The 27,595-nt window shown below is 40.2% G+C and overlaps 1 protein-coding gene across 7 annotated transcripts in view; it reads right to left on the bottom strand.

Annotated features, from left to right (window-relative positions):
• LOC122219888 (adenylate cyclase type 10-like) overlaps positions 1–27,595 on the bottom strand; it is a 54,995-nt gene that overhangs the window by 18,118 nt on the left and 9,282 nt on the right. For 6 of the 7 annotated variants that reach the window (XM_042938691.1, XM_042938697.1, XM_042938698.1 and 3 more), the window contains exons 5-18: positions 14,424–14,629; positions 14,077–14,167; positions 13,898–13,986; positions 13,103–13,294; positions 12,302–12,423; positions 7,927–8,003; positions 7,638–7,827; positions 7,084–7,139; positions 6,187–6,340; positions 5,839–6,028; positions 4,581–4,667; positions 3,112–3,383; positions 2,458–2,591; positions 1,716–1,841 (exon numbers count right to left, since the gene is read on the bottom strand). In XM_042938691.1, the coding sequence (XP_042794625.1) occupies positions 1,716–1,841; positions 2,458–2,591; positions 3,112–3,383; positions 4,581–4,667; positions 5,839–6,028; positions 6,187–6,340; positions 7,084–7,139; positions 7,638–7,827; positions 7,927–8,003; positions 12,302–12,423; positions 13,103–13,294; positions 13,898–13,986; positions 14,077–14,167; positions 14,424–14,629 (1,986 nt within the window). The remainder of the gene's footprint in view (positions 1–1,715; positions 1,842–2,457; positions 2,592–3,111; positions 3,384–4,580; positions 4,668–5,838; positions 6,029–6,186; positions 6,341–7,083; positions 7,140–7,637; positions 7,828–7,926; positions 8,004–12,301; positions 12,424–13,102; positions 13,295–13,897; positions 13,987–14,076; positions 14,168–14,423; positions 14,630–27,595) is intronic. The other variant, XM_042938692.1, reaches the window with a different exon arrangement.

Here is a 27,595-nt window from a genome sequence, read left to right as displayed (position 1 = left end):
CTAACAACCAATTTGTCACCCACTTATCTTCCTTCTAAATGTTCTTCTATGTTTCCTCCTAAGCAACTGTAGTGTAAGTAGTCATTTCCACCTGGATCACTAGGATACCCTGTTTGGAACATCTCCAATTTCCTCTCACTCTTATCCCAATAATATATTAACTAGCAGTAGAATCATGTATATAAAGTACAGATACAATTATGTCAGGGCCCCTTTTTAATACTTTTATAACTTATGTGGCCTTTTACAATCTAGTCTTGGCATTTCATTTATGCCAAGGCTTTGCTGAATGAGCTATTTGTTTTGGCTTACAAGTTAACAAATCTTTTTAACAAATCCCGTGGACAATACTGACCTTGGGTTAACTTTTCGGCTGTTTCCCAGGATCCTGATTAAATGAGAATGCCAGCTAAGTTATCAGGTAACACTGCTTATGCTAACAATGATCTCTGATTGGAAACTGAATTTGGACTAGGACAACTGTGAATAAGCTATAAATAACTGGTGGTAAGCCACAGTTCTAGGCTTGTGTGTATTAATTCTTGTCATAGGTCATGTCCCTTGCAGATCCTGGAGTCTATGCCTGTGGGGCTGTTATAAGAGATACTAGTTCCTAGTTGGGACATGGGGCTTCTAAGCACCCATCCATCGTGGCCTCATTCCATTACACCTAAGCTATTCCTTGAGGCTCCAGAGAATAGCAGTAGAAACTGCTCTGAGGACTTCTACTAAAGAAAACCACCTGATGCTGTTTTCTGACCTGTATGCTTCTAAGTTAGTAAAGTCAATGCCAAGTAAGGCCTGTTGTAGTTGTAGGAGTGTAAACTATCGAGATGGACCTACAGACACCAGAGTGCTAGCTTATAACATTCACTGAATAGCTATTATGTATGATGACTAATCCCCTTAAGGTAGGGGCTATCATTATCCTCACTGGAGTGATGAGAAGACTGAGGCTTAGACAAGTTTATCTGAGCATTCATAGCCAGTAAGTGGAGGAGTCAGTAGTACGCAGGTTTTTCTGATACCAGAACCTTGGCTCCTAACTAACTAGCAAGGTGTTCTGTATTGCTGTTTCGTATGCATGCCTTATATTCTCAATAAGATCATACTGGACTTGAAGGCAGCCTTATTCACCATAATATTCCCAAAGAGTGCTTAATATGGTACCCTGGCCACCAGACACTTGAACAGAGCGTGAAATAAACCCAACTTCCTCATTGCTAAGAAGAACGTCCCTTGTCTGACTATGCCTACTCAGATCTGATGGTTTCTTCATTCTTTATCTCAGCAGTCATTATAAACTTACTTTCCACTTTTGATTAAACTCCTGCTATGTGTATAACACTGTCTCTTCAGTAGCACCATAGATTTTCTTAAATCTTGGCCACATTATCTCCCTTGCTTACTGCCTCTTCCAGCACAGGAAGGAAGGGAAACACAGGACATAATTTTTATTAAATAACGAGACTGTCCTCGGTCATTAGCCCCAGGGAACAACAGGCTCACTCAAGTAAAATACGGTTCAAGTAGCATTACAAGTCTCTCAGGGGCTCTTTGGGCAGTGCCTGAACTTATTTCTAGAAGGCAGGTTTCTTTTTTCTGAAGAAAAGGAAGCTCACATGACAATGAGAGACCTATATTCAATCAACCACCAAATTACTAAGTGCAATGACATCTGTCATTGACTCACTTGAGGTTTTCAAGTGACCTGCCTTTTAATAATGGTGGGAGAAGCACGGTATCCAAGTTCACATCATCCTTGACTGTGCAGATATAAAGTTCCTGGTCTTCAGAGCCAGCAGGAGGAATGTTGTACATTGTGGATTTCACGGCATTGGCTGCAGGAAAAGAAGACTATAACTGAGACAACACCATGCTCAGTGACTGTAGTTTTAAAAGCACAAAAATACAAGAATTTAGTCAAGAAACTAACAGGATGAAGATAAAAGAGCATTATGTTTAAAGTGGCTTACCCCTCCCATCCTGTTTTCTGATTTTCTCTTACAAACTGACAGCACTTTCCGTACAGTATGGTATCCAGCATTCTCACTCTTCCTGTTTACTTTCTAGTAGCTCTCTCTTCTATTACATCACAGCCCTAGGATGCCTTTCCAGATCTGTACATGCTTCACCCCTTCCTCCTTTCTCACCCTCCTCCTTTCTCCCATCCCCCATCCATCCTTCTCATCAGTAATGTGCAATTCTCTATTGAACTCTCCTGCTTATAAATCCTCTTCTCCTATCCCACCTCCTGGGCTGCTCAAAAAGGAACTATAATATAGTAGATTGATTGACTCCATTAAGCTCTCTGAGGCAGGCCAAGAAGGCTTAATCTTGCTTATAATGTTAGCAGGGAATAGAATAGGCACATGTCTCATAAAGGTCTGGTGATGCCATGTCAAAGAATAAACTCCAGCAGTTGGACCAGGGTAGAACCCTGGAAACTAAGCTCACCTGAGAGGGTCTCCCACTTGTTATTCTCCTCCTCCTTTTGGAGATCATGAAAGACCAATATGTCTTTAGAGAGAAGGTCCTGGCATAAGACCTCACAGTAGAGGGGGTTTCCAAAGCACCTGTGAAGAAGGTAGCTGTGGAGAGGTAAGTAGGGGATTGCTGACTAAAGATGCCCACTTGAAGAGAGCCAAGCACAAGGGTATTTCATACTGAGGAATATTTCTTCTTTTTTTAAGTCAGTTCTTGATGATATACACTAACAGAGGTAAGCAGCAGCACAGAAATGTAAAAAGAAAAATTGATTGTTTTGAAATGTATTTTAGCAGTAACTTTTCTATTTTGTTTCTATCGCTGTTAAAAAGAACTAACATCCCCTTACCAAAGAGCCCCAGAAAGTGGCCTGACCACATATAAATGACACGTTAAGAAAGCCATCCAAGTCCTAGCTGTCTTGTGAAAACCTGGATGGATAGCTCAGGGAGGTAGCCCTTTATTGGTTTACTAGGAGATAGTCTATCTTTAAATCTGGCCTCATTACGGTTATTAATGCCATTCTCTCCCCCAACTCTGGTAAGTGAGACGTGAGCCTTCTCACTTACATTATGGCACTGACTCTGCCCTTAATGAAATGCCCAGCTAGTCCTAGCCACTCACATCTGCAGCTCTTGGGGGATGCTCACCACCCCCAGTTCCCAACATGCCATTCTCAACAGTGAGGTCGCTGCCAACTTCAAAATGGGCACAAGGACAGCTTGAGAGCTCTGCAGGAAGTGCTGGGCACAGTCACACAGGGTGATGGTAGGGGTCAATGTCATCACCATGATGATGGGCACAGAGGAGAGCAATGTTTCCAAAAACTCCCAGGAAGCTGCATCCATATATTGGGCTTCGTCAATGAGGAAAATCAGCGGTGTTTCCCTCACTGCCTGAAAATAATAGCAAAGAAACAATGACAACCTCTGATTAGAATGAAGTCACCTGATTTTCAAATTTCACCATGAATTTCCCAACAGCAGTTTAAATAAAATGTTAATACAGGCTGGGGTTTTCAGAATAAAATGTGTCCTAAGTCCAGGTAATATTTTACTTCACAAATATAAAATATAACCATTGTATCTAATTTCTAAAGCAATGTACTGAGTTTCTTTGGACAAGAAAATACTCTTACTGAAAAACAAAATAAGCATCAAAATATTCTCCAAATCAAATTTGAAGCTTTCAAATATTTAATTTTGGCAAAGGCTTCAAACTGTGTGGGAATGAATTCATAAGACTTTATATCCACAATTTCCAAACCAGGCTGCACATCAGAATTACCTGACTGCTTGTTAAAACTACCAACCACCAGGCCCCACTTTAAAAAAACATACTCATTTTTATCCACATTCCCCACTCCCCTGCTGCAGCAGGTACGGTGTTTACTGTAATACTTTTGTTTGTATTGTGTTCTTATAAAATGTGCGTCATTGTTTTGTCAAGCAAACTGTTTTTATGTAAATGCTACTGTATTACAGATCTCATTATTTCTCTCCTTTTATTCAGGATTATTTTTAAGACCACTCTGTGTTGCAACGTTTTCATCTATTCCCTTACTTCTAAACTTCTGTATTACACTCCCCAGTGTTCATCCATGAGTTCATGCCAATACCTCCCTCGCCTCCACAATCACTGCAGTGAGCAGACTCCCTGGGACACAGATCTAGGAGGGGAAGCGCTAGGTCTAGAGGATGCATGTTATTAAAGTTTGACTAGTTACTTCTAGGCTGATTTCCAGAATGATGGTATCAGTTTCTGCTCATAGATATTTTTGACTCTGTAACCTGGGTTAAGGCTTCTTGAGTGTATCTGTAATTAATAGGAGGTAAAACAGCTATCCACTTGTGTTTAGAAACTACTGTTTTAAAATTAACTAAAATTTCATTAAGAAACAAGGATCAGGGAAGAGCAAAGCATTTTTCTTGTATGCTGCACAACAGGATTGATTCAAGGTTAAAGATAGATACAAACAATGAAGATATCAACAAATAGGCAGGCCTAAGTCAAGGTGTGCTATGGACAGATTAAAGTAAGTACAAACCATCTCCACATAGTAAGAGTTAAGGGTATGTAGCAAAAGTACCCACCTCCTGGAGCACTTGAAAAAAACATGCCTTAACCTTCTTTTGTCTGGTCAGGTCATCCATGTGTGAAACTTTGAAGGATAAGGGAAACTAACCAAGAAAATTATTCATATATTAGCTTTTGCAGTGACAATCTAATAAAAATATACAGGTTCTCCAAAGGGAACAGAAAATGATTCTATCTTGAGTGAGAATGCGTTTCTTCTATTGGACTGGGCATAGGGACACAAATCCCAATCCAACATCAATATTTAGTTCAAAGAGTAAGATGGAAAATCCACTGGCAGTTTTGGAGAGATAGCTCCTCTCCATACCCAGACTCTGGCAAGCCCTTAAAGGGTCATGACTAAGAAGTAAAGGGACAGGTTGGACTTAGTGATGTCACTTTGGACAGCTCCAGTACCCCAGTTATTCCAAGCATACCAGAATGAATGAGCACATGAGACTTGTCAGAAAGAACTGCAACGAGTATCTCCTAACATTGTGCTAGGCCTAGGCACATGAGTTACCATGGACCTGAGAGTCAAAGTTAGGTTATTCCTCCACCACTTTGGCAAGGGTGAGTGAGGGCCTCGGGCAAGGCCTAAGACAGGGCTATGATACGGAATTGGAGAAATTTTCATTTTCTCTATTTTCCTTTAGATAGAATGCCCTGTAGGTTTGGCAGATGAGGAGAAGTGATGGAGGATGAATAAGAATTATAGACCAGGGAATTCTTAGCCTGCTTACTCTTGGGTACCACATAAATCCTAGACCACTGGAAGCTTCTGAGATTCAGATGCTGGTTCAAGTGACATACTCCATGGTCAGGGTTAAAGGACAAAATATTGCAACCGGCTTGAGAACACATGGATACAATTGCTGGGGATGCTCAACTGGCCAGTATCACCTAGACAGATTTAGCATTCTCACATTTATACTGTGATCTCTTATACTACTTCCTTTAAAATGTATGTGCAAATCACATAAAGTACTATAATTATCATTTCACGGGCAAAAAAATTTAGGCTCAGACTAAGAGATCTGTGCCATGACATATGATTAGTATTGGAGTCAGTCCTAGAATCTATTTTCAAAAAAGAGAAAGTCTGGGTTTTGGTGTCGAAGGGATTTCAAATCTCAATCCTGCCACTGCTAACTAAATGTTCTTAAGCTATACAGATATGGCCTAAGGGCATTAGATTAGAAAACAATTCTGAGTCCAACTATTCATCAAAAATAACATCAGTAATCCAATTCAGAAAGCCACGGCTTTCATTACCTTCACAAAGAAGAGGTCATTAAAAAGACAGTGAAGAGGTTCCTCCACCATCCCACAGAGCTGTTTGTGTAGGCACTCCTGGCGGTAATAGGCTGGACATGTGTCAATCTCAAAGAAGATGGCCATGAGGGTCTGGATGGCATAGAAGCACTGCTTGAAATCTGTTTCCTTCAGCTTCAATGGCAACACCCTGGTGAATGTCACTATGGTCACTGGGAGTCCCTTGACCCACAGAGAGGTTACTCACTCCACCAGCCCAAGGATGCTGAGTCTAATGACAAAAGAGTCTTACCAACAAGAGAAAGGAGCCTCAAGAGAAGCATTCAACCAGAAAGCAGGAGTCTTTACCTGTGTCCTTCTTTCTGGGCCAGGAAGTTTATTTCAGCCAACAGCTGACTTTTGCCATAGCCTTTTCCACCTTCATACAAAACTGCGTGCCCCTCCTTCTGGTGCAAACACCCCTGCTGTGCCATTCGAAAGGCTTCCAGTTCTTTTTCCCGATCTGTAGAGAGACAGGGAGTACCTAATACTCCTGTGCTTTTTGGTAGACACTCTATTATTTATTTTGCAAAGGTAATTCCCAGAATGGCTTCTCCCCTAGAACCCTGGGTAGAATCCCATTCTTTGATGAGGCTTCACATCTCTTTCCATAAAATCAACTCTGGACTATACAGAAGTGTGCTGGGCTTGGGGGTTCAATCCAGAATTTAAGTAACAACATTAAGAATAATTAGACATCACATAGACATGGGAGCTACTGTATCTTCTTAGCTTTTTGTAAAAATTTACATTGTAACAATTTAGTCCTCAAAGTTGGTCACTGCTATGTAAAGATAATAACCTAAGAGATACAAATTAAGACAAATATAAAGACAGGGAATACACAGTGTGGGACTTAACAGTCTTGCTGTTCTCTTTCCTGTCTCATGATGAGGAATTTCCCTCTAAAGATGATCCACAACAAGCTGAGCAGACCTCAACAGCCGAACTCTGACTTACAAAGATTCTTACTAAATGTTGGTACTTCTCAGGCACAGTGAGAAGACTCCATCTGAAGTGTAAACATTCAGCAAGGAAAAGAAATGGCAAGACTGCTTCAAAATGAACATAAATTCACTAAGAAGGCTGCTCTCTATTTTTTTAAATACAGGCTTAGAAGCATTTTGGTCTTGCATTTTTTTTTAAATCACATTTAACCGTCAATAGCTGAAAAAAATACGAATTAAGGTAGGAAAGAAAACTCACCTAACAAAGGGTGATTTTTATTTCTCTCTCTGGCCAAATGTCTCTTCCCAAACATTCTGGGGAAAAAGGACAAAGGGAAATGTGTCTATTAAAAATAGATTGGGATAGACAGAATATATATCTCTAAGTAGATAGAGAACAATTTGTGCTCATCAGCAAGTACCTTCAGATAACTAAAAAGGCCCAGAATTCTATATAAAAGAGTTTTAAAAAATTAAGCATCTTTGGGAGGAGGTAGGGGGGAGTTATTGATTGTTCCAGGCTCAGAGAAGTAAATAAATTGTGAAGTACCCAAAGGAAAAGAAGAACATCCAGATTAGTGACCTACTGAATTCTCTTCCTGTTGGATAGCACTATAAAAGTTCACTGAGGAACTAGCTAAGAGCTAAACAAAAAAGCTAAAGATCTCAGACACCAAACCCTCCTCTTATGTCTCTTATTCCAGCAAGCCAGGACTAGAAGCATCTTCCTTTCTAGTTTCATACAAACACTGGTTATTCCTATACCCTGACTGTGTAAGAGAGGAGAACAAACTATCACATAATGACACTCACATACATCTTCTATGGCCAAGGTATTCATACATCTTCCCCGGGTTGGAGATGTTTTTCATCATTTTCTCTGGGAGCTTCTTGAAGTTGTAAGCAGGTAGCATGGATCTTAGATATGTTACCTCATCACAGGACACCAAACCTGGATAAGCAGTTATCATTCTGGCCACAAGGCTCACCTTTGGGCCAATAACTGTGTCAGGGAGACAGTAAAGGATAGAGAATTTTTGGACCACCTCCTCTACAATCATCCCCTAAGTCACAGAGGTAACAGGCCAATGTCCTATTCTACCTGTATATTCGTGTCTTGCTACTGCCCCAATCACACCGCAGAATACTGGTCCATTGGTGATACTGATGGAAACAAGCCTGGGGATCGGAAAAGCGACAGTGGGTAAGTACAGTTAGAAGCCTCCAAGTCAGGCACTCGATCTGTCACTCCTCAGATCAAGATGTCTAGTTTTAGAGCTCAGAATAGAAAAGGTCAGAGACTGCTGTCCGTCTACATCATATGATGCATACAAAGTACAAAGAAACAAAATAGTCCCCGTACTCAAGGAGTTTTAGTCGGGGAGCTATTATCAGTAGAAAAACTAAATAAAAGTACCTTAGATCTGTTAGATCATTTATATATGTTTTATATGTTTTTTGAAGTACTTTCAAATTGATTACCTCATCTGATCCTTTGAGGGGTAATTAACAACAAATACGTGAGGTATGCAGGGCAAATACTTTAACCCCATTTGACAAACAAAAACAAAAGCAAAACCCACAACTGAAGGAGCTAATTAACTTTCTTAGAGTTACATAGCAGGAGTCAATACTAGAGTCAGAATGAGAACTCAGGCCTCCTGACTCCTAGACCAATGTTATTTCCTCTATACAATGGTGCCTCAAATAAAACTCCAAAATTAAAAGTAGATCAAAAGGTATCAGTACAGGGTTAATGGATCAAATAATGCTAGAATGTCAGAGTAAAGGAATAATCAGAAGGTCAGGCTGTTGATGGAAGCCTTCCAGAAGCAAACTAGTCTTTGGAATGTATTTTAAAAATGAGTAATATTTTCTCATTCATTCATTCATGCATGCATGCATAGGTTCGTTCATTTAACAAGCACTGACAAGTATGTATAGTACCAAGAACTGGCCTAGGTGTTTAAAATACCTTGCTCTGGAAAAGTTTAGTGTTGGGCAGAGGGAGGGTGGTAGAAATTGAGGGAGGTAAAGAGACAAATTTATAAGTTAGCAAGACAAATACTACATATTAGAGCTCAGTACAGCAAATTAACAGCAAACAGAATGGATGCATTAACTCACACTAGAAAGTTAGAAAAAGCACTCAGAAAGGAGAGGACATGACTGGACGTTTAAACTGAAGTACTGCCAAAGTGGGGCAACAGCATTGCATCCAATGGGGAAAGGCAGAGACTCTGAAAAGCTTGCTGTGTTTGTGCAAAACGAAGCAGTTCAAGATGGCTACAGCACAGACAGTGTGTTGGGAGTAGGGAAAAGTGAAGGGAAAGTGGTCCTCCCTATGCCAGGGATGGGGAAGCACTAGACATATGAATTATTTAAAAGGGGGACATAACACTGTTTCAGGTGAAGCAAAGGCTCAAAGGTGGCAAATTCATACAGCAGCAAGGGAATAATCAGATTTTCTTGATGTGAAAATTTCATGTGACAGATAAGATAGGCAGATGGACAAAGGAGGGTACAATGAGGCATAAATTAGTTTCAAGTTCAATCCACATATAAGCCATTTTCGCAGAGGCGTGAAAAGTGGCAACAATGCTAACATTATTGTCTCCTATTCCATCAAAACTCTCCTGCCTTGCTCTAAGGCAGGATTGAAGGCAGGATTGAAGACTCTTACCTGGGCCCATTGCTCAGGGTGGATAAGAGACACCCAAGACAAGAACCAGGCAGCTGACTCTGCTGCCACAGCAAGAATAAGACTAAACATCTGATGTTTCACCATGCTTCCTTGGTCTGCAATGCCCTTTCTTGCTTTCTCCAACTGTTGAACTCCTTCCCTTCTCAAAAGTTGCCTGTATAGTCAAGATTTCTCTGAGACCTCTAGGGAAAACTAACTCTTTCTTCCCAGAGCACTTTGCTGCAGCTCCTATAGCATTTTATTCCTGCACTTACATTTCAGGTTATTAAAGTTAGTTGTTTACTTAGTGAAGGGGGTAGTGTCTTATTTTTCTCTACCTCCATCACAACTAGCACAGTGCCTGGCTCAAGAGTAGTGTTCAATGAATGCTTGTTGAATGAATGAGTTTATGAATGAGGTAAACTCAGCTAATTAACAAGGCTGTGGGAACAAAGCAAGTAATACTTTTCTCACTTGGTCATTTCTTGTATCTTTCTACTGCACTTTAGAATCCCCCCTTGTTCTTCCTGGCAGTCCATATTCCTTCTTCCTTTTTAAAAAGAGATTCTTCACTGATGAAAAATACACTCTTTATTCAACATATATAGAGATGAATAAAGAGGTGCTGAAAAACTATAATGATGAGATTCTGAGACTCACTCCCTGAATCTCAAAAATACCCTGGAGAAATAGTCACAAGCCAGAAAACAGAAAAGCCTGATCAATCATAGGACTCAGAGAATCCTCTTTCTTCTGTAAACGAACTGAAAACTGAAGGTGTTTCCTCGGTTAGAAAGGGGAATTTAGAAGATGACCCGAGGTGAACAGGGTCATTGAAAAAGGAGACATGGAATGTGGTTCTGGGTCTGGGTGAGGCTCATGTGATGCAGAGAGGCATGAGCAATAGTATTCGCTACTGACGACATCACACAGGCAACCCTGAGGCTACATCTCTACACTTGAATTTCAGGAGAAGGCGGCAAGCTTTAGCATCTTGTTAGTGCAGCATTACCCAAAATACGCTCCTCAGAACATTCATTCTTCTGGATGTTTATAGGTCTTTCTGGAGAAAAGTGGCCATCAGGTAAATTTGGGAAATGTTGATTAAAACAAAATATAACAAATTTCTTTAAGTCTACCCAGAACCTTTGACGTTAATTTATATTGTGAACCTTTAAGAAGGAAATATACTTTGCGTATCTTCCCAAACATATTTGGCCATGAAAATCTTCTTTTCATGATTTACTAAGGAACTAATGTTACTAAATTAGTAATTATCTTCAAGGAAAAAAACACTGACCTAGGAACCAGCTTTCAGGCTCTGGTATTGTCAAGCTATGTGGCTTACCAACATAACCTCTGGATCTTAGTTTCTGGATTCTTAGTTAAGAAGAGATCATCATCACATGAAATGAACTCTCAGATTCTATCTAGCTCTTAAAATCTACTATATTCTAAAATAAATAAGACTGAAAGCATAAACTAGGCCTAAGAAATGACTATCTCATTCAGGAGTAAGGGCCAAGGGCAGGACTCTTAAAGGCCACAAGCCAATGTAAAATTCAAGAGCACACAAGGACCAGCACTAGAAGCGATGGCCCAGCACACCCATACTATAGAGATAAGTGGGAAGAGGGCCGTAGGAGTATCTGCAGATCCCATCAAGTTTAAAAGAAGTGCCAACACATATCTACCTTGGGCTAAGAGTTTGACTATCTGTGAAGCAACCTATGTATCTTTCTTATTTGTAAAATAAAAAGTTGGGTCAGATAATTTCTAAGTTACTGCTCAGTACTAATATTCTATAAGAATATCATAGATATTATAATGCCTCTACAATGGTATCACATTAGTAATATATACTATGCCTTTTGGAGAGTATTTGCCTTTTATAAGAGGCAGCTGTGAGGTAATGAAAATGACACAGATTTGAGGACAGAAGGTCTGGGTTTCATTACATGCTCTGCTATATGCTAGAAACTCCTCTTCTGTGGCCTTAGTTTCCTCATGTGTGAAAGAGGGATAAAAAACATTCACACTGGTAGCATATACTAAAGTATCCTACAAATGTTGGAGCACTATACAATTTTTATGCATTTTTGACTCGAAGTTAATATTAAAAATAACTTTTCAAATCTATGTATATACCTTCCTCAGAGCTTTCTATTGAAAAAAAAAGTCATCTGAAAAATTCTAATCCACATTGTTATAGTGTGACTAGTGGAAAAATGGAATTTTCTTTACCTTCACTGGGACAAGGCTTTTGTAGAAGGTGGGAGGGGGGTGGATATGGAGGTGGGAGATCAGCTCAGTGAGAATTCCAGAAAATTCAGTGGGACTAATAAGATTGAAAGCCAAGAAGGAGAGCATTAACCAGTAGTGGTCCCTTCCTATCTTGGTAATTGCCCCACAACTTCTCTTCCCACATCCCTCCTCCCTGTAGATAGGCAGCCTTTGTTCTACATTCCCACCACATACAGATATATTATTTGTATTACACTAATTTGTACATTTGCTTCTTCCTTTGCAGTGTTCTTGAACCTTGCTAGGTATATTCAGTTCCTCCCCCTTTTCCACCCACCCCATTAGATGGCAACTTATCTTCATTTTCCTTGAGTATCTAGTACATAATTCTGTACCTAATGATTTCTTAAGAGATCTTATTTTCTGACTTCCCTTAGCATACTCCCTCCCTTTTAGGCAGATTCTGGACACTCTCAACTCCTGCTACTTGGTACTCCCTTCTACCCTGGCTGAAGAGCCCCCTGGGGCCCTGCGCCACCTTCCTCCTCACTTGGTCTCAGCAAGCTTCTCCCAGCAGAAGCTGAAGATGCTGAAGGAGCTCTCCAGGGCATGTGCGCACTCATCTGGCTTCTTATCCCCAGGAAGGCCAAAAACACAGAGGAACATGCAGCCCTGGGACAGACGACGAAGAAGGAAAAGAAAAGTTTACCTGGGGAAAGACTACGGCTTGCCACAACTGCACCAACTCCCCGGAATGAAGCCAGAGCCTTTCCCCACTGGTATCTGCTAGGAATGGTGAATTCTACAGGATTCATGAAATGGACACTCAGGGCCACATCAACATGGAGATTAAAAAAAGAAGAAATAAAATCTTGATTTAACTAACTATTCAAAGGACTGAAACTTAAAACACAAGAAAAACTGATGCCCAGAACTTTTCAAAAATTCCATTTCTACTGTATGCCTTGAGCTAAGTCTACCTGCCCATGTTTTATTCACCTATAATGTCCTACATTATGATACTGCTCTTTTCAAGCTCCTTGATTATCAGAAATATCTGATTACATTTACTTTACTAATAGAGGCAGAAAAATATTCTTTTGCTCTGACAAAGATTTTTCAACTAGAGTTGAATGAAAAAGGATATGGAAAGTAATTCTCAGGTACCCTGAAAATGAAATTAACTAGAACTTCCCATTCCTAAACTATTATTAGTTGAACTTTCAATGTCATATAGCTTGTCACAAAAGAAAAAGCAGGGAATCTGACTTACATGTGTGTTATGCGAGATACAAGACTATTATTCCTCCCTCACTTCTAATGCTGATGGGTCAAGTTTCCTTGTACTTACTTTCTCAAACATAAAGATCCGGCTCAGCTGGCCACCCCCTTTCTCTATGACTGTGGAGATGTACAGGGCAGCCTCCTGGATAAGATGACACAAATGCAACACCCATGCTGACTTGTGGAACTCTAGGCTGACCAAAACCATAGTCACGGTACGGAATTCGGATACATACTCCGTAGGCTGCCCTTCATCAATCTGCAAAGACAAAGTGAGTTATCGGGCCTGTATCTTCAACTCTCAGTACCATGTTTAGGCATTTAAATCCTATATTCCACGGTGAGTATGAGAAAAAAAACTTACAGACAAAAAACTTAAAATTCAGGTTTGAGAGGTATAGAAGATGTACCAACCAGTGCACTTGGAATTAAAATTGACTTTAAACCTAATTTACTGATGAAATCTGCCAGGATTTTATGTTTTCTTTACATGAGTTAGTTTGATATGTCCATTCCATTAGTCATTGTATCACTTACTACGGGATTCACATAAATTCTATATACACAGTCAATCAATGCATATTTACCAAGCATATACTCTCTACCCTGTTAATAATGTACTAGCTTCTAGAGGGACAAACTGAAAAACAAATATGGCTTCCACTTTCCAGAACTGAGAAATCTGAAGTGGTAGGACATGTTTTCATAGTAACTGGTACAGACAGGGAATTCTGCTGGCATTACCATGGAGAGCAGGAGATGAACTGGATCAACATGAGAAGGTCATCACATATAAATATACACTTGTTGACATAAACACACACACACAGTCTACACGATGACTTAAGAACTAGAAAATAACCTTTTTCAAAAGGTTTTTCATTATGTGCTTCCGCAGGGTTTGTTCAAGTGCAGAGTCTGGATCCAAATCCAGGGCAGTCCTTAAAGTATCTGAGAAAAGGAAAACAAAATGTCTCCAACCACTCGGAAAATTTAACTTTAAACATTTTGGGCTTGGGTAAAAAGGACCAAGTAACTTACCAGCACTTGTCTGGTAATGTGGCAGGTAATCGAGGCACTTGTCAAAATGCTCATCAAAATCAAATGGGTCAATGATCCGCATATCTCTTAACTACAGAAAGGAAACTGCTCAATTATGTGCCCAACCACCAAATGGATCACTGATGCCATTTCCCTTTTTTATCATTTATCTTTCCAACCTTATTGTTCTGCTCTATCTTCCTGGGAGCATATCCCCCACCTCCCTCCAAAACAGAGTTCCAATGGTCATTGGTTTGGTCAAGCCATATTTGACCACCACCAGAGCACTTCCCTGTGCAGTAGAAGGGCCTTTTCAGGATGTGCAATGCATGGGACCAGCCTCCTACCTTCACAGCTTCATCCTCCCTCATGATTTCCACTTCAAACATGTACTGCTCACAGAGCTTCCAGCAGTTCCAGGACAGGACAATCTCATTTGCCTGAGCCAAACGCTGAGCTAACTGGACATCATCTACATCCTGCCCAACCACCAAGAGGTACTGTCGTTGCTCATCTCCAACAATAACCTGGGAGATCTGACCTGCAGACAGACCTATCCAGAAAAAAAGAGACAAGTGGTGAACAGCCAAACTTAATTGGAAAATCATGAAAAGGATGGGTCTGGAATCCTCACATTGCTCTATGCATCAAGCCAATCTTGTTATTGCAGAAATATTGGGTGAGCTTACCTTCAAAAATATTACCTTGCCCCAGATTTCCTTCTGTCTTAAGCACACTTAGAGATATTCAAACAAGTCCGGGTTGGATGGGGGAAGAAGCAAGAGATCCTAGGTCTCTCAGAGTCTTCTCTTTAAATTGCTTTTGTAATAATCAGTTAGGTCCTGATGGCAGAGACCATATGGTTATGCTCAGAAACTGCTGCCATGGTGACCATACCATCCCTCCTCAATGTGTAATCAGGACTAAGTTAGAAGACAATCAGTATTTTACCAGACTTGGGCTTTGCCATACACTTTTATTCTACCTTCTGTTTTTCTTACCCTAAGGCATTTCTTACTTGCTAATATAGCTGAAAAACTGGTTTGCTTGCCAGGGAAAAAAGGACTATATCCAAGTTAAGTCTGCTCTTAGCTAAGTTATCCAATCTTTTTACTTTCCTTCTTTTCAAAATTTTATTTAAATTCTATAGTTAACATACAGTGAAATATTACCCAGTCTAGGCTAAAATCAAAGGGAAAATAGTTTTAAAATAATAGCAGAGACATATACTTTTCGCCAACATGGCTTAACAGGTCATGAATTTAGCATAATGTCTGGAACAACTAAGAAACTAGAAAAAACACACAAAGCAACACTTTTCAAGATAATGAAGGACAATGATGCCTGAGAGATGGGGAATAAACAAGGTGAGCTTGTTTACCTTACTGCAGCTTACTGCATGGAAGAGTTTCCAGGACATCTCAGGGTGGGGAATCCCAGGTATAACCCAGAAGACTCAAGTTAGGGAAACAGAGCTAAGAGTCTGAGGGCCAAGGTGGCTAGAGTTCACAGGGCATTGTGAGTACTGGAGAGAAGTGTACAGAGAGAGAATTCCAGAGACCTTTACCAGGTCCCCCACAAGTCTTGAGCTGAGTACTAATGAGTGCATCAATGTGAGGAAACTACCTGAAACCAGGGAAAGAACCACCTGAAAAGATTAGAAGGAACAATCCCCAGTATCGCACAGGGCTTGCCTAGTCTCACTGGCCATATTGTCAAACTTAGTAATTCACAGATTAGGTGTAGTACTCAGAGGGGTTTGCCTCAGCAATGGGGCAAAACCAGCCCTAGACTAAACACTGCTCTGGTCCCATTCAACAAAGTTTAAAAACAAAAGAAAAAAAAAATCAAGCTAACCACATCCCAGAATAATGCTCAAGAATATTTATAGAAGTATAAAAAAAAAAAACCCAGCACCCAACAAGGTTAAATTCGCAATGTCTGGCACCCACCCAAAATAACCAGGCATGCAAAGAAAAGGAAAATATGATCCACAATGAGGAGAAAAATCAATCAATCAAGCCCAACCCAGAATAACACAGATGAAAGAATTAGTAAATAAGAAAAGTAAAAGTTATAACTATATTCCATATATTCAGGAATCTAGAAAAAAGACTAAACAAGTCTACTAGAGACACTGCAAAAAAAAAAAAAAAAAAGTCTATACACTTGAAAATACAGCAATAGAAACTATCCAAAATGAAACACAGGGAGAAAAATGAGAGAAACAATGAATACAAAATCAGTGAGTTGTAGGACAATTTCAAGCAATCTAATATGTGTGTAACTGGACAGAGGAGGAAGAAGAGAGAACAAATTATTTGGAGAAATAATTGTAGAATATTTTCTAAATTTGATAAAAACCAAAACTGTATACATCCAAAAATCTCAATGAGCCACAAGCACAAGAAAAATGAAGAAAACTATACCAAGGGACATCATAACCATATTACTTAAAACCAACTGTAAAGAAAAAAAAAATCGTAAGAGAAACCAGAGGGGAGAAAAAGACATTATATACAAAGAAACAAAGATAAAGATGAAAGCATATTTCTTATTGGAAATGCTGCAAGCTAGAAGATAGTAGAACAACAATTTTAACATAATAGAAAAAAATACCCAGCAACCTAGAATTCCATACCCACTTTCAAAAACCGAGGTGAAATAAAGATTTTTTTTTTTTAGACATACAAGAGCTGACCCATCTCTTGCAAACCCATACTATGAGAAATGTTAAAAGTGTTCTTCAAACAGACAATAAGTGTTAACAAAGACATGGACAAATTGGGACTCTCATACATTGCTGGTGAGAAAGTAAAACGGTGCAATCACTTTGGAAAAAAGATTAGCAATTTCTTAAAAACTTAGACCTATATCTACCATATGACCTAGCCCTTTCACTTCTACATAGTATATTTACCCAAGAGAAATAAATGCATATGTCTACTCAAAGACTTGTACACAAATGTTCATAGTAGCTTTATTTGTAATTGCCAAAAACTGAAAACCCAATTGTCCATCAAAAAGTGAATGGAGAGATTTCAGGAAGATGGCGGCTTAGGAGGACACTGGGCTCACCGTGCATCCTGCTGATCACTTAGATTCCACCTACACCTGCCTGACTAACCCAGAAAACCACCAGAAGACTAGCAGAACGGAGTCTCCGGAGCCAAGCGCAGACGAGAGGCCCACGGAAGAGGGTAGGAAGGGCGGTGAGACGGTGCGCGCTGCATGGACTGGCGGGAGAGAGCCGGGGCGGCCCCCCGGCCAAGCAGAGTCCCCGAGTCTGGCTGGCAAAAGCGGAGGGGCCGGACGGAGTGTGTTCCGACAGCAAGCGCGACTTAGCATCTGGGAGGTCATAAGTGAACAGCTCTGCTCGGAAAGCGGGAAGGCTGGAGGACAAAGGGAGGGAGAGTTGCTGAGCCCCAGGAGGACAGAGCTCAGTTTGGCGGGGAACAAAGGCACTTGCCAGCGCCATCTCCCTCGCCCATCCCCCAGCCAAAATCCCAAAGGGAACCAGTCCCTGCCAGGGAACTTGCTCGCTCTGCGCAAACACCCAACGCTGTGCTGCGGAGCCAACCCTCCGGCAGCCGGTCTGACTCCCTCCCGCTGCCACAGGGCCCCTCCTGAAGTGGATCACCTAAGGAGAAACGAGCTAAGCCTGCCCCTCCTGCCCCCGTGCACCTTGCCTACCCACCCCAGCTAATACGCCAGATCCCCAGCACCACAAGCCCGGCAGTGTGCAAGTAGCCCAGACGGGCCACGCCACCCCACAGTGAATCCCGCCCCTAGGAGAGGGGAAGAGAAGGCACACACCAGTCTGACTGTGGCCCCAGCGGTGGGCTGGGGGCAGACATCAGGACTGACTGCGGCCCTGCCCACCAACTCCAGTTATACACCACAGCACAGGGGAAGTGCCCTGCAGGTCCGCACCACTCCAGGGACTATCCAAAATGACCAAACGGAAGAATTCCCCTCAAAAGAAACTACAGGAAATAACAACAGCCAATGAGCTGATCAAAAAGGATTTAAATAATATAACAGAAAGTGAATTTAGAATAATAGTCATAAAATTAATCGCTGGGCTTCAAAACAGTATAGAGGACAGCAGAGAATCTCTTGTTACAGAGATCAAGGGACTCAGGAACAGTCACGAGGAGCTGAAAAGCGCTTTAAACAAAATGCAAAATAAAATGGAAACGACGACGGCTCGGACTGAAGAGGCAGAGGAGAGAATAGGTGAACTAGAAGATAAAGTTATGGAAAAAGAGGAAGCTGAGAAAAAAAGATAAAAAAATCCAGGAGTATGAGGGGAAAATTAGAGAACTAAGTGATACACTAAAAAGAAATAATATACGCATAATTGGTATCCCAGAGGAAGAGAGAGGGAAAGGTGCTGAAGGGGTACTTGAACAAATTATAGCTGAGAACTTCCCTGAACTGGGGAAGGAAAAAGGCATTGAAATCCAAGAGGCACAGAGAACTCCCTTCAGACGTAACTTGAATCGATCTTCTGCAGGACATATCATAGTGAAACTGGCAAAATACAAGGATAAAGAGAAAATTCTGAAAGCAGCAAGGGATAAACGTGCCCTAACTTATAAAGGGAGACCTATAAGACCCGTGACTGATCTCTCTTTTGAAACTTGGCAGGCCAGAAAGGATTGGCACAAGATCTTCAATGTATTGAACAGAAAAAAATATGCAGCCGAGAATCCTTTATCCAGCAAGTCTGTCATTTAGAATAGAAGGAGAGATAAAGGTCTTCCCAAACAAACAAAAACTGAAAGAATCTGTCACCACTAAACCAGCCCTACAAGAGATCCTAAGGGGGATCCTGTGAGACAAAGTACCAGAGACATCGCTACAAGCATAAAACATACAGACCTCACAATGACTCTAAACCCGTATCTTTCTATAATAACACTGAATGTAAATGGATTAAATGCGCCAACCAAAAGACATAGGGTATCAGAATGGATAAAAAAACAAGACCCATCTATTTGCTGTCTACAAGAGACTCATTTTAGATCTGAGGACACCTTTAGATTGAGAGTGAGGGGATGGAGAACTATTTATCATGCTACTGGAAGCCAAAAGAAAGCTGGAGTAGCCATACTTATATCAGACAAACTAGACTTTAAATTAAAGGCTGTAACAAGAGGGGCGCCCGGGTGGCTTGGTCGGTTAAGCGTCCGACTTCGGCTCAGGTCATGATCTCACCGTCCGTGAGTTTGAGCCTCGCGTCGGGCTCTGTGCTGACAGCTCAGAGCCTGGAGCCTGTTTCAGATTCTGTGTCTCCCTCTCTCTCTGCCCCTCCCCTGTTCATGCTCTGTCTCTCTCTGTCTCAAAAAAATAAATAAATAAATAAAAAATAAAAAAAAAAAGGCTGTAACAAGAGATGAAGAAGGACATTATATAATAATTACAGGGTCTATCCATCAGGAAGAGCTAACAATTACAAATGTCTATGCGCCGAATACCGGAGCCCCCAAATATATAAAACAATTACTCACAAACATAAGCAACCTTATTGATAAGAATGTGGTAATTGCAGGGGACTTTAACACCCCACTTACAGAAATGGATAGATCATCTAGACACACGGTCAATAAAGAAACAAGGGCCCTGAATGATACATTGGATCAGAAGGACTTGACAGATATATTTAGAACTCTGCATCCCAAAGCAACAGAATATACTTTCTTCTCGAGTGCACATGGAACATTCTCCAAGATAGGTCATATACTGGGTCACAAAACAGCCCTTCATAAGTATACAAGAATTGAAATTATACCATGCATACTTTCAGACCACAAGGCTATGAAGCTTGAAATCAACCACAGGGAAAAGTCTGGAAAACCTCCCAAAGCATGGAGGTTAAAGAACACCCTACTAAAGAATGAGTGGGTCAACCAGGCAATTAGAGAAGAAATTAAAAAATATATGGAAACAAATGAAAATGAAAATGAAAATACAACAATCCAAACGCTTTGGGACGCAGCGAAGGCAGTCCTGAGAGGAAAATACATTGCAATCCAGGCCTATCTCAAGAAACAAGAAAAATCCCAAATACAAAATCTAACAGCACACCTAAAGGAAATAGAAGCAGAACAGCAAAGGCAGCCTAAACCCAGCAGAAGAAGAGAAATAATAAAGATCAGAGCAGAAATAAACAATATAGAATCTAAAAAAACTGTAGAGCAGATCAATGAAACCAAGAGTTGGTTTTTTGAAAAAATAAACAAAATTGACAAACCTCTAGCCAGGCTTCTCAAAAAGAAAAGGGAGATGACCCAAATAGATAAAATCATGAATGAAAATGGAATTATTACAACCAATCCCTCAGAGATACAAACAATTATCAGGGAATACTATGAAAAATTATATGCCAACAAATTGGACAACCTGGAAGAAATGGATAAATTCCTAAACACCACACTCTTCCAAAACTCAATCAGGAGGAAATAGAAAGCTTGAACAGACCCATAACCAGCGAAGAAATTGAATCGGTTATCAAAAATCTCCCAACAAATAAGAGTCCAGGACCAGATGGCTTCCCAGGGGAGTTCTACCAGACGTTTAAAGCAGAGATAATACCTATCCTTCTCAAGCTATTCCAAGAAATAGAAAGGGAAGGAAAACTTCCAGACTCATTCTATGAAGCCAGTATTACTTTGATTCCTAAACCAGACAGAGACCCAGTAAAAAAAGAGAACTACAGGCCAATATCCCTGATGAATATGGATGCAAAAATTCTCAATAAGATACTAGCAAATCGAATTCAACAGCATATAAAAAGAATTATTCACCATGATCAAGTGGGATTCATTCCTGGGATGCAGGGCTGGTTCAACATTCACAAATCAATCAACGTGATACACCACATTAATAAAAGAAAAGAAAAGAACCATATGATCCTGTCAATCGATGCAGAAAAGGCCTTTGACAAAATCCAGCACCCTTTCTTAATAAAAACGCTTGAGAAAGTCGGGATAGAAGGAACATACTTAAAGATCATAAAAGCCATTTATGAAAAGCCCACAGCTAATATCCTCCTCAATGGGGAAAAACTGAGAGCTTTTTCCCTGAGATCAGGAACACGACAGGGATGCCCATTCTCACCGCTGTTGTTTAACATAGTGTTGGAAGTTCTAGCATCAGCAATCAGACAACAAAAGGAAATCAAAGGCATCCAAATTGGCAAAGATGAAGTCAAGCTTTCGCTTTTTGCAGATGACATGATATTATACATGGAAAATCTGATAGACTCCACCAAAAGTCTGCTAGAACTGATACATGAATTCAGCAAAATTGCAGGATACAAAATCAATGTACAGAAACCAGTTGCATTCTTATACACTAACAATGAAGCAACAAAAAGACAAAGAAACTGATCCCATTCACAATTGCACCAAGAAGCATAAAATACCTAGGAATAAATCTAACCAAAGATGTAAAAGATCTGTATGCTGAAAACTATAGAAAGCTTATGAAGGTAATTGAAGAAGATATAAAGAAATGGAAAGACATTCCCTGCTCATGGATTGGAAGAATAAATATTGTCAAAATGTCAATACTACCCAAAGCTATCTACACATTCAATGCAATCCCAATCAAAATTGCACCAGCATTCTTCTCGAAACTAGAACAAGCAATTCTAAAATTCATATGGAACCACAAAAGGCCCCGAATAGCCAAAGTAATTTTGAAGAAGAAGACCAAAGCAGGAGGCATCACAATCCCAGACTTTAGCCTCTACTACAAAGCTGTCATCATCAAGACAGCATGGTATTGGCACAAAAACAGACACATAGACCAATGGAATAGAATAGAAGCCCCAGAACTAGACCCACAAACATATGGCCAACTAATCTTTGACAAAGCAGGAAAGAACATCCAATGGAAAAAAGACAGTCTCTTTAACAAATGTTGCTGGGAGAACTGGACAACAACATGCAGAAGGTTGAAACTAGACCACTTTCTCACACCATTCACAAAAATAAACTCAAAATGGATAAAGGACCTGAATGTGAGACAGGAAACCATCAAAACCCTAGAGGAGAAAGCAGGAAAAGACCTCTCTGACCTCAGCCGTAGCAATCTCTTACTCGACACATCCCCAAAGGCAAGGGAATTAAAAGCAAAAATGAATTACTGGGACCTTATGAAGATAAAAAGCTTCTGCACAGCAAAGGAAACAACCAACAAAACTAAAAGGCAACCAATGGAATGGGAAAAGATATTTGCAAATGACATATCGGACAAAGGGCTAGTATCCAAAATCTATAAAGAGCTCACCAAACTCCACACCCGAAAAACAAATAACCCAGTGAAGAAATGGGCAGAAAACATGAATAGACACTTCTCTAAAGAAGACATCCGGATGGCCAACAGGCACATGAAAAGATGCTCAACGTCGCTCCTTATCAGGGAAATACAAATCAAAACCCACTCAGACATCATCTCACGCCAGTCAGAGTGGCCAAAATGAACAAATCAGGAGACTATAGATGCTAGAGAGGATGTGGAGAAACGGGAACCCTCTTGCACTGTTGGTAGGAATGCAAACTGGTGCAGCCACTCTGGAAAACAGTGTGGAGGTTCCTCAGAAAATTAAAAATAGACCTACCCTATGACCCAGCAATAGCACTGCTAGGAATTTACCCAAGGGATACAGTACTGATGCATAGGGGCACTTGTACCCCAATGTTTATAGCAGCACTCTCAACAATAGCCAAATTATGGAAAGAGCCTAAATGTCCATCAACTGATGAATGGATAAAGAAATTGTGGTTTATATACACAATGGAGTACTACATGGCAATGAGAAAGAACGAAATATGGCCCTTTGTAGCAACGTGGATGGAACTGGAGAGTGTGATGCTAAGTGAAATAAGCCATACAGAGAAAGACAGATACCATATGTTTTCACTCTTATGTGGATCCTGAGAAACTTAACAGAGACCCATGGGGGAGGGGAAGGAAAAAAAAAAGTGAGGTTAGAGTGGGAGAGAGCCAAAGCATAAGAGACTCTTAAAAACTGAGAACAAACTGAGGGTTGATGGGGGGGGGGGGGGGGTGGGAGGAGGGAGGGAAGGGTAGGTGATGGGCGTTGAAGAGGACATCTTTTGGAATGAGCACTGGGTGTTGTATGGAAACCAATTTGACAATAAATTTCATATATTAAAAAAAAGGGGGGGGAAAAGAAATTTTAGTGAGTGATGGATATGTACATTATCTTGATTGCAGTGCTGGCTTCAAAAGTGTACAAATGTTATTTATGTACAGTTTCAATTAGGAGTTATCCATCAACAAAACAAAAAAACAACAAAAAAATGCTACAACAGGAAAGATGCCATATAATTCAGAATAGAATTCTTCAGACTCCTCCTCAAATTGTAAATGAATAGGTCAAAGCAACTTTTGCCCTTCATTCAGAAACCCCTTAATGTTTCTGGACTTCTGTGAAGGAGCATTGTGTATAGAGCTCCCCCTCCAGTCCTGGCTCTGTCATTGATGAAATTTTTGTCTCTGTGTGCAGCTTTTTAATCTTTATCGTATTATAGTTTTGATTATGTAATACAATAACATAGTTCAAAAATCAGACTATGGAAACAATATACCTTAAAAATTCTTGATTCTGACTTCTGGGGAAGATGGTGGAGTAGGAGGATCCTAAACTCAACTTATCCCAAACATACAACTAGATAATACTCGCATCAGGGCAAACAACCCAGGAAAGGACCCAAAGAGTGGCCAAAACAAACCCCACAACTAAATGTACAGAAGATGCCACATTGGAAAGGGTAGTCAGGGTGGAGACCTGATGGGAACCTAAACCCATGGGTGTGACCATTGGAGGGAGGGAGCTGTGGGCAAGAAGAGGGGCAAGAAGCACACTGGGGAGGAGCCTACAGGGGGAAGAAAAATCCCTACAGCATTCGGCTTTGAAAATCAGAGGGGCTGAATTTCATGAGTGCTTATAACGGGTGGGACTTTAAAAATAAGTGGGCGTGGCTCTGAGAGAGCTCAGCTAGTGATAGGAAACTGAGCCCCTGCCCTGAAAGAGACAGCACAGCAAATAACGTGTGGAGATACAGCTTGGAAGCAGCAGTTTGAAAGGCACCTGGGGCTTATGGGAGGGAGAGTTAGTTATTAATCTCAGAGTTTGCTGAGGGACTTCTCCAGAAACAAAGGAGCTGGCAGGAGCCATTTCCCTTCTGAACCCTTCATCATAAATACACAGCCAGCTGTGAGAACCAGTGTAGTGACAGCACTTACTACCTAACATGCTTACACTGCACCCCACCCCCTCTAGCCAGACAGACCTGCCTCAGTCCTGGTGCTGTGGATCCCCTTGCCCAGAAAACCCAGGCAATCCTCGCCAACAATGCATCTCCTGACCTCCCATGGAGGATGCACACACCCTGTTAAAACTGCATACCCTGCCTTTGTGTGCTGTCCAGAGGACCCAGACCAACTGGCCTCCGCAGAAGCTGTGTGCGCCCTGTAGAGGAGAACCAGTGCCACCTAGTTAAAAGTGCACATCCTGCCCGCTACTTTCAAGAGCAAGAGATGTAGCTGACTTTCCTAACCCACAGAAACAGACACAGGCAAAATGAGGGGACAGAGGAATATGTCACAAATGAAAGAACAGGACAAAATCACAGCAAGAGACCTAAGTGAAATGGATATAAGTAACATGGCTGACAGAGAATTTAAAGTAATGGTCATAAAGACACTCACTGGACTCAAGAAAAGAGTGGAGAACATCAGTGAGACCCTAAGGAAGAAGTAACAAACAAAAAAGAACCAATCAGAGATGAAAAACACAACAGATGAAATTAAAAATAAACTTGATAGAAGAGCAGGCTGGAAGAAGCAGGGGAGCAAATCAGTTAACTAGAAGACAGAGGAATAGAAAGTAATCAAGCTGAAAAAATGAGAGAACAAAGAATTATGCAAACTGAGAATAGACATAAGGGAACTCAGTGATGCCATCAGGTGTAATAACATCAAGTGTAATAGGGATTCCAGGAAAAGAGACAGAAAAGGGAGCAGAAAATTTATTTGAAGAAACAGTAGCTGAAAACTTCCCTAATCTGGGTAAGGAAACAGATACCTAGATCCAGGAGGTACAGATCCCCCAACAAAATCAGCCAAAGTTATTTAGACAGTTAGATAGGAATCACAATGCCAGGAGGCACAGAGATCCCCCAACAAAATCAACCAAAGTTAGACAGTAATCAAAATGCCAAAAAGTAATGATAAAGAAAAAAAATTAAGCAGCAAGAGGAAAGAAGACACTTACATACAAGGGAAATTTCCCCCATAAGACTATCAGTGGTTTTTTTCAGCAGAAACTTTGCAAGTCAAAAGGGAACGGCATGATTTATTCAAAGTGCTGAAAGGGAAAAATCTAAAGCTAAGAATACTCTATCCAGCAAGGCTAGCATTGTGAATAGGAGAGATAAACCGTTTATCAGACAAACAAGAACTAAAGGAGTTCTGACCACTAAATCAGCCCTACAAGAAATATTAAAGGGGACTCTTTGAGTGGAAAGACCATAAGTGAGAGTATGAAAAAGACGAAACACAAAAGTGGTAAACATAAGTATTTCTTTTTTTTTTTTTTTTAAATGTTTATTTTTGAGACAGAGAGAGACAGAGCATGAACGGGGGAGGGTCAGAGAGAGAGGGAGACACAGAATCCGAAGCAGGTTCCAGGCTCCAAGCTGTCAGCACAGAGCCTGACGCGGGGCTCGAACTCACGGACTGCAAGATCATGACCTGAGCCGAAGTCGGCCGCTTAACCGACTGAGCCACCCAGGCGCCCCAAACATAAGTATTTCTGTAAAAACAAAACAAAACGTTCACAAAATAAAAGGATGTAAAATATGATACCATATACCTAAAACATGGAGGGGAGAGGAGTAAAGAATAGGTTCGAACTTAAGTGACCATCAACTTAATATAGACTGCTGTATGAAGAGGTTATATACAAACCTGATGGTAGCCATAAATCAAAAACCACAAATAGATATGCAAAGAATAAAGAGACAGGAATCCAAGTATATCACTAAAGAAAACCAGCAAAGTATGAAAGAGAGACAGACAGGAAAGGACCAGAGAAAAACTACAAAAATGACAACAAGTAACAAAATGGCAATAACTACATATCTAACAATAATTACTTTAAATGCAATCATTTACAATCAGAAGACATAGGATGACAGAGTGGATAAAAAACCAAGACACTCATTTCAGACCAAAAGATACCTGCAGATTGAAAGTGAGGGGATGGAGAAATATATATCATGTAAATGCATGACAAAAGAAAGCTGGAGTAGCAATACTTGTATCACACAAAATAGACATAAAACAAAGACTGTAACATGAGACAAAGAAGGACACTATATAATAATAAAGGGACAATCCAATCAGAAGATACAACAATTGTAAATATTTATGCACATAACATGAAAGCACCCAAATACATAAAATAATTAGTAACAAAAAGAAAAGAACTAATCAATAATAATACAATAGTAGGAGACTTTAACACTGCACTTATATCAATGGACAGATCGTTTAAACAGATCATCAACAAGGAAACAATGGCTTTGAATGACACACTAGACTAAATAGACTTAACAGATATATTCAAAACATTCCATCCTAAAACAGCAAAATACACATTCTTTTCAAGTGCACATGAACATTCTCCAGAATGGATCACATATTAGGCCACAAAACAGGCCTCAACAACTTCAAGAACACTGAAGTCATACCAAGCACCTTTTCTGACCACAATGCTGTGAAACTACAAGTCAACCACAAGAAAAAAATCTGTAAAGACCACAAATACACGTAGGTTAAATCACATGCTACTGAGCACTGAATGGGTCAACCAAAAAATCAAAGAAGAAATTAAAAAGTACATGGAAACAAATGAAAATGAAAACACAACAGTCCCAAACCTTTGGGATGCAGTAAAAGCAGTTCTAAGAGGAAAGTTTATGGCAATACAGGCCTGGCTCAAGAAGCAAGGAAAATCTCAAATAAACAACATAACTTTACATGTTAAGGAGCTAGAACAACAAACAAAAACCAAAACCAGCAGAAGGAAGGAAATCATGAAGATTAGAGATGAAATAAATGATACACAAACTAAAAAACAATAGATCAATGAAACTAGATAGTTCTTTGAAAAGATCAACAAAATTAATAAATCTCTAGCCAAAGTCATAAAAAAAAAAGAGCACTCAAATAAACTCACAAATGAAAGAGGAAAAATAACTAACACTACAGAATTACAATTATAAGAGAGTATTATGAAAACTATATGCAAAAAATTTGGAAAACCTAGAAGAAATGAATAAATTCCTAGAAATATATAACCTACCAAAATTGAAGCAGGAAGGAATAGAAAATTTGAACAGACCCATAACCAGCAAAGAAATTGAATCAATAAGCAAAAAACTCCCAACAAACAAAAGTCCAGGGCCAGATGTCT

Source organism: Panthera leo, chromosome B2, assembly GCF_018350215.1.
Source record: "Panthera leo isolate Ple1 chromosome B2, P.leo_Ple1_pat1.1, whole genome shotgun sequence".
Taxonomy (NCBI): domain Eukaryota; kingdom Metazoa; phylum Chordata; class Mammalia; order Carnivora; family Felidae; genus Panthera; species Panthera leo.
This window is presented reverse-complemented; position numbering and strand designations above follow the sequence as displayed.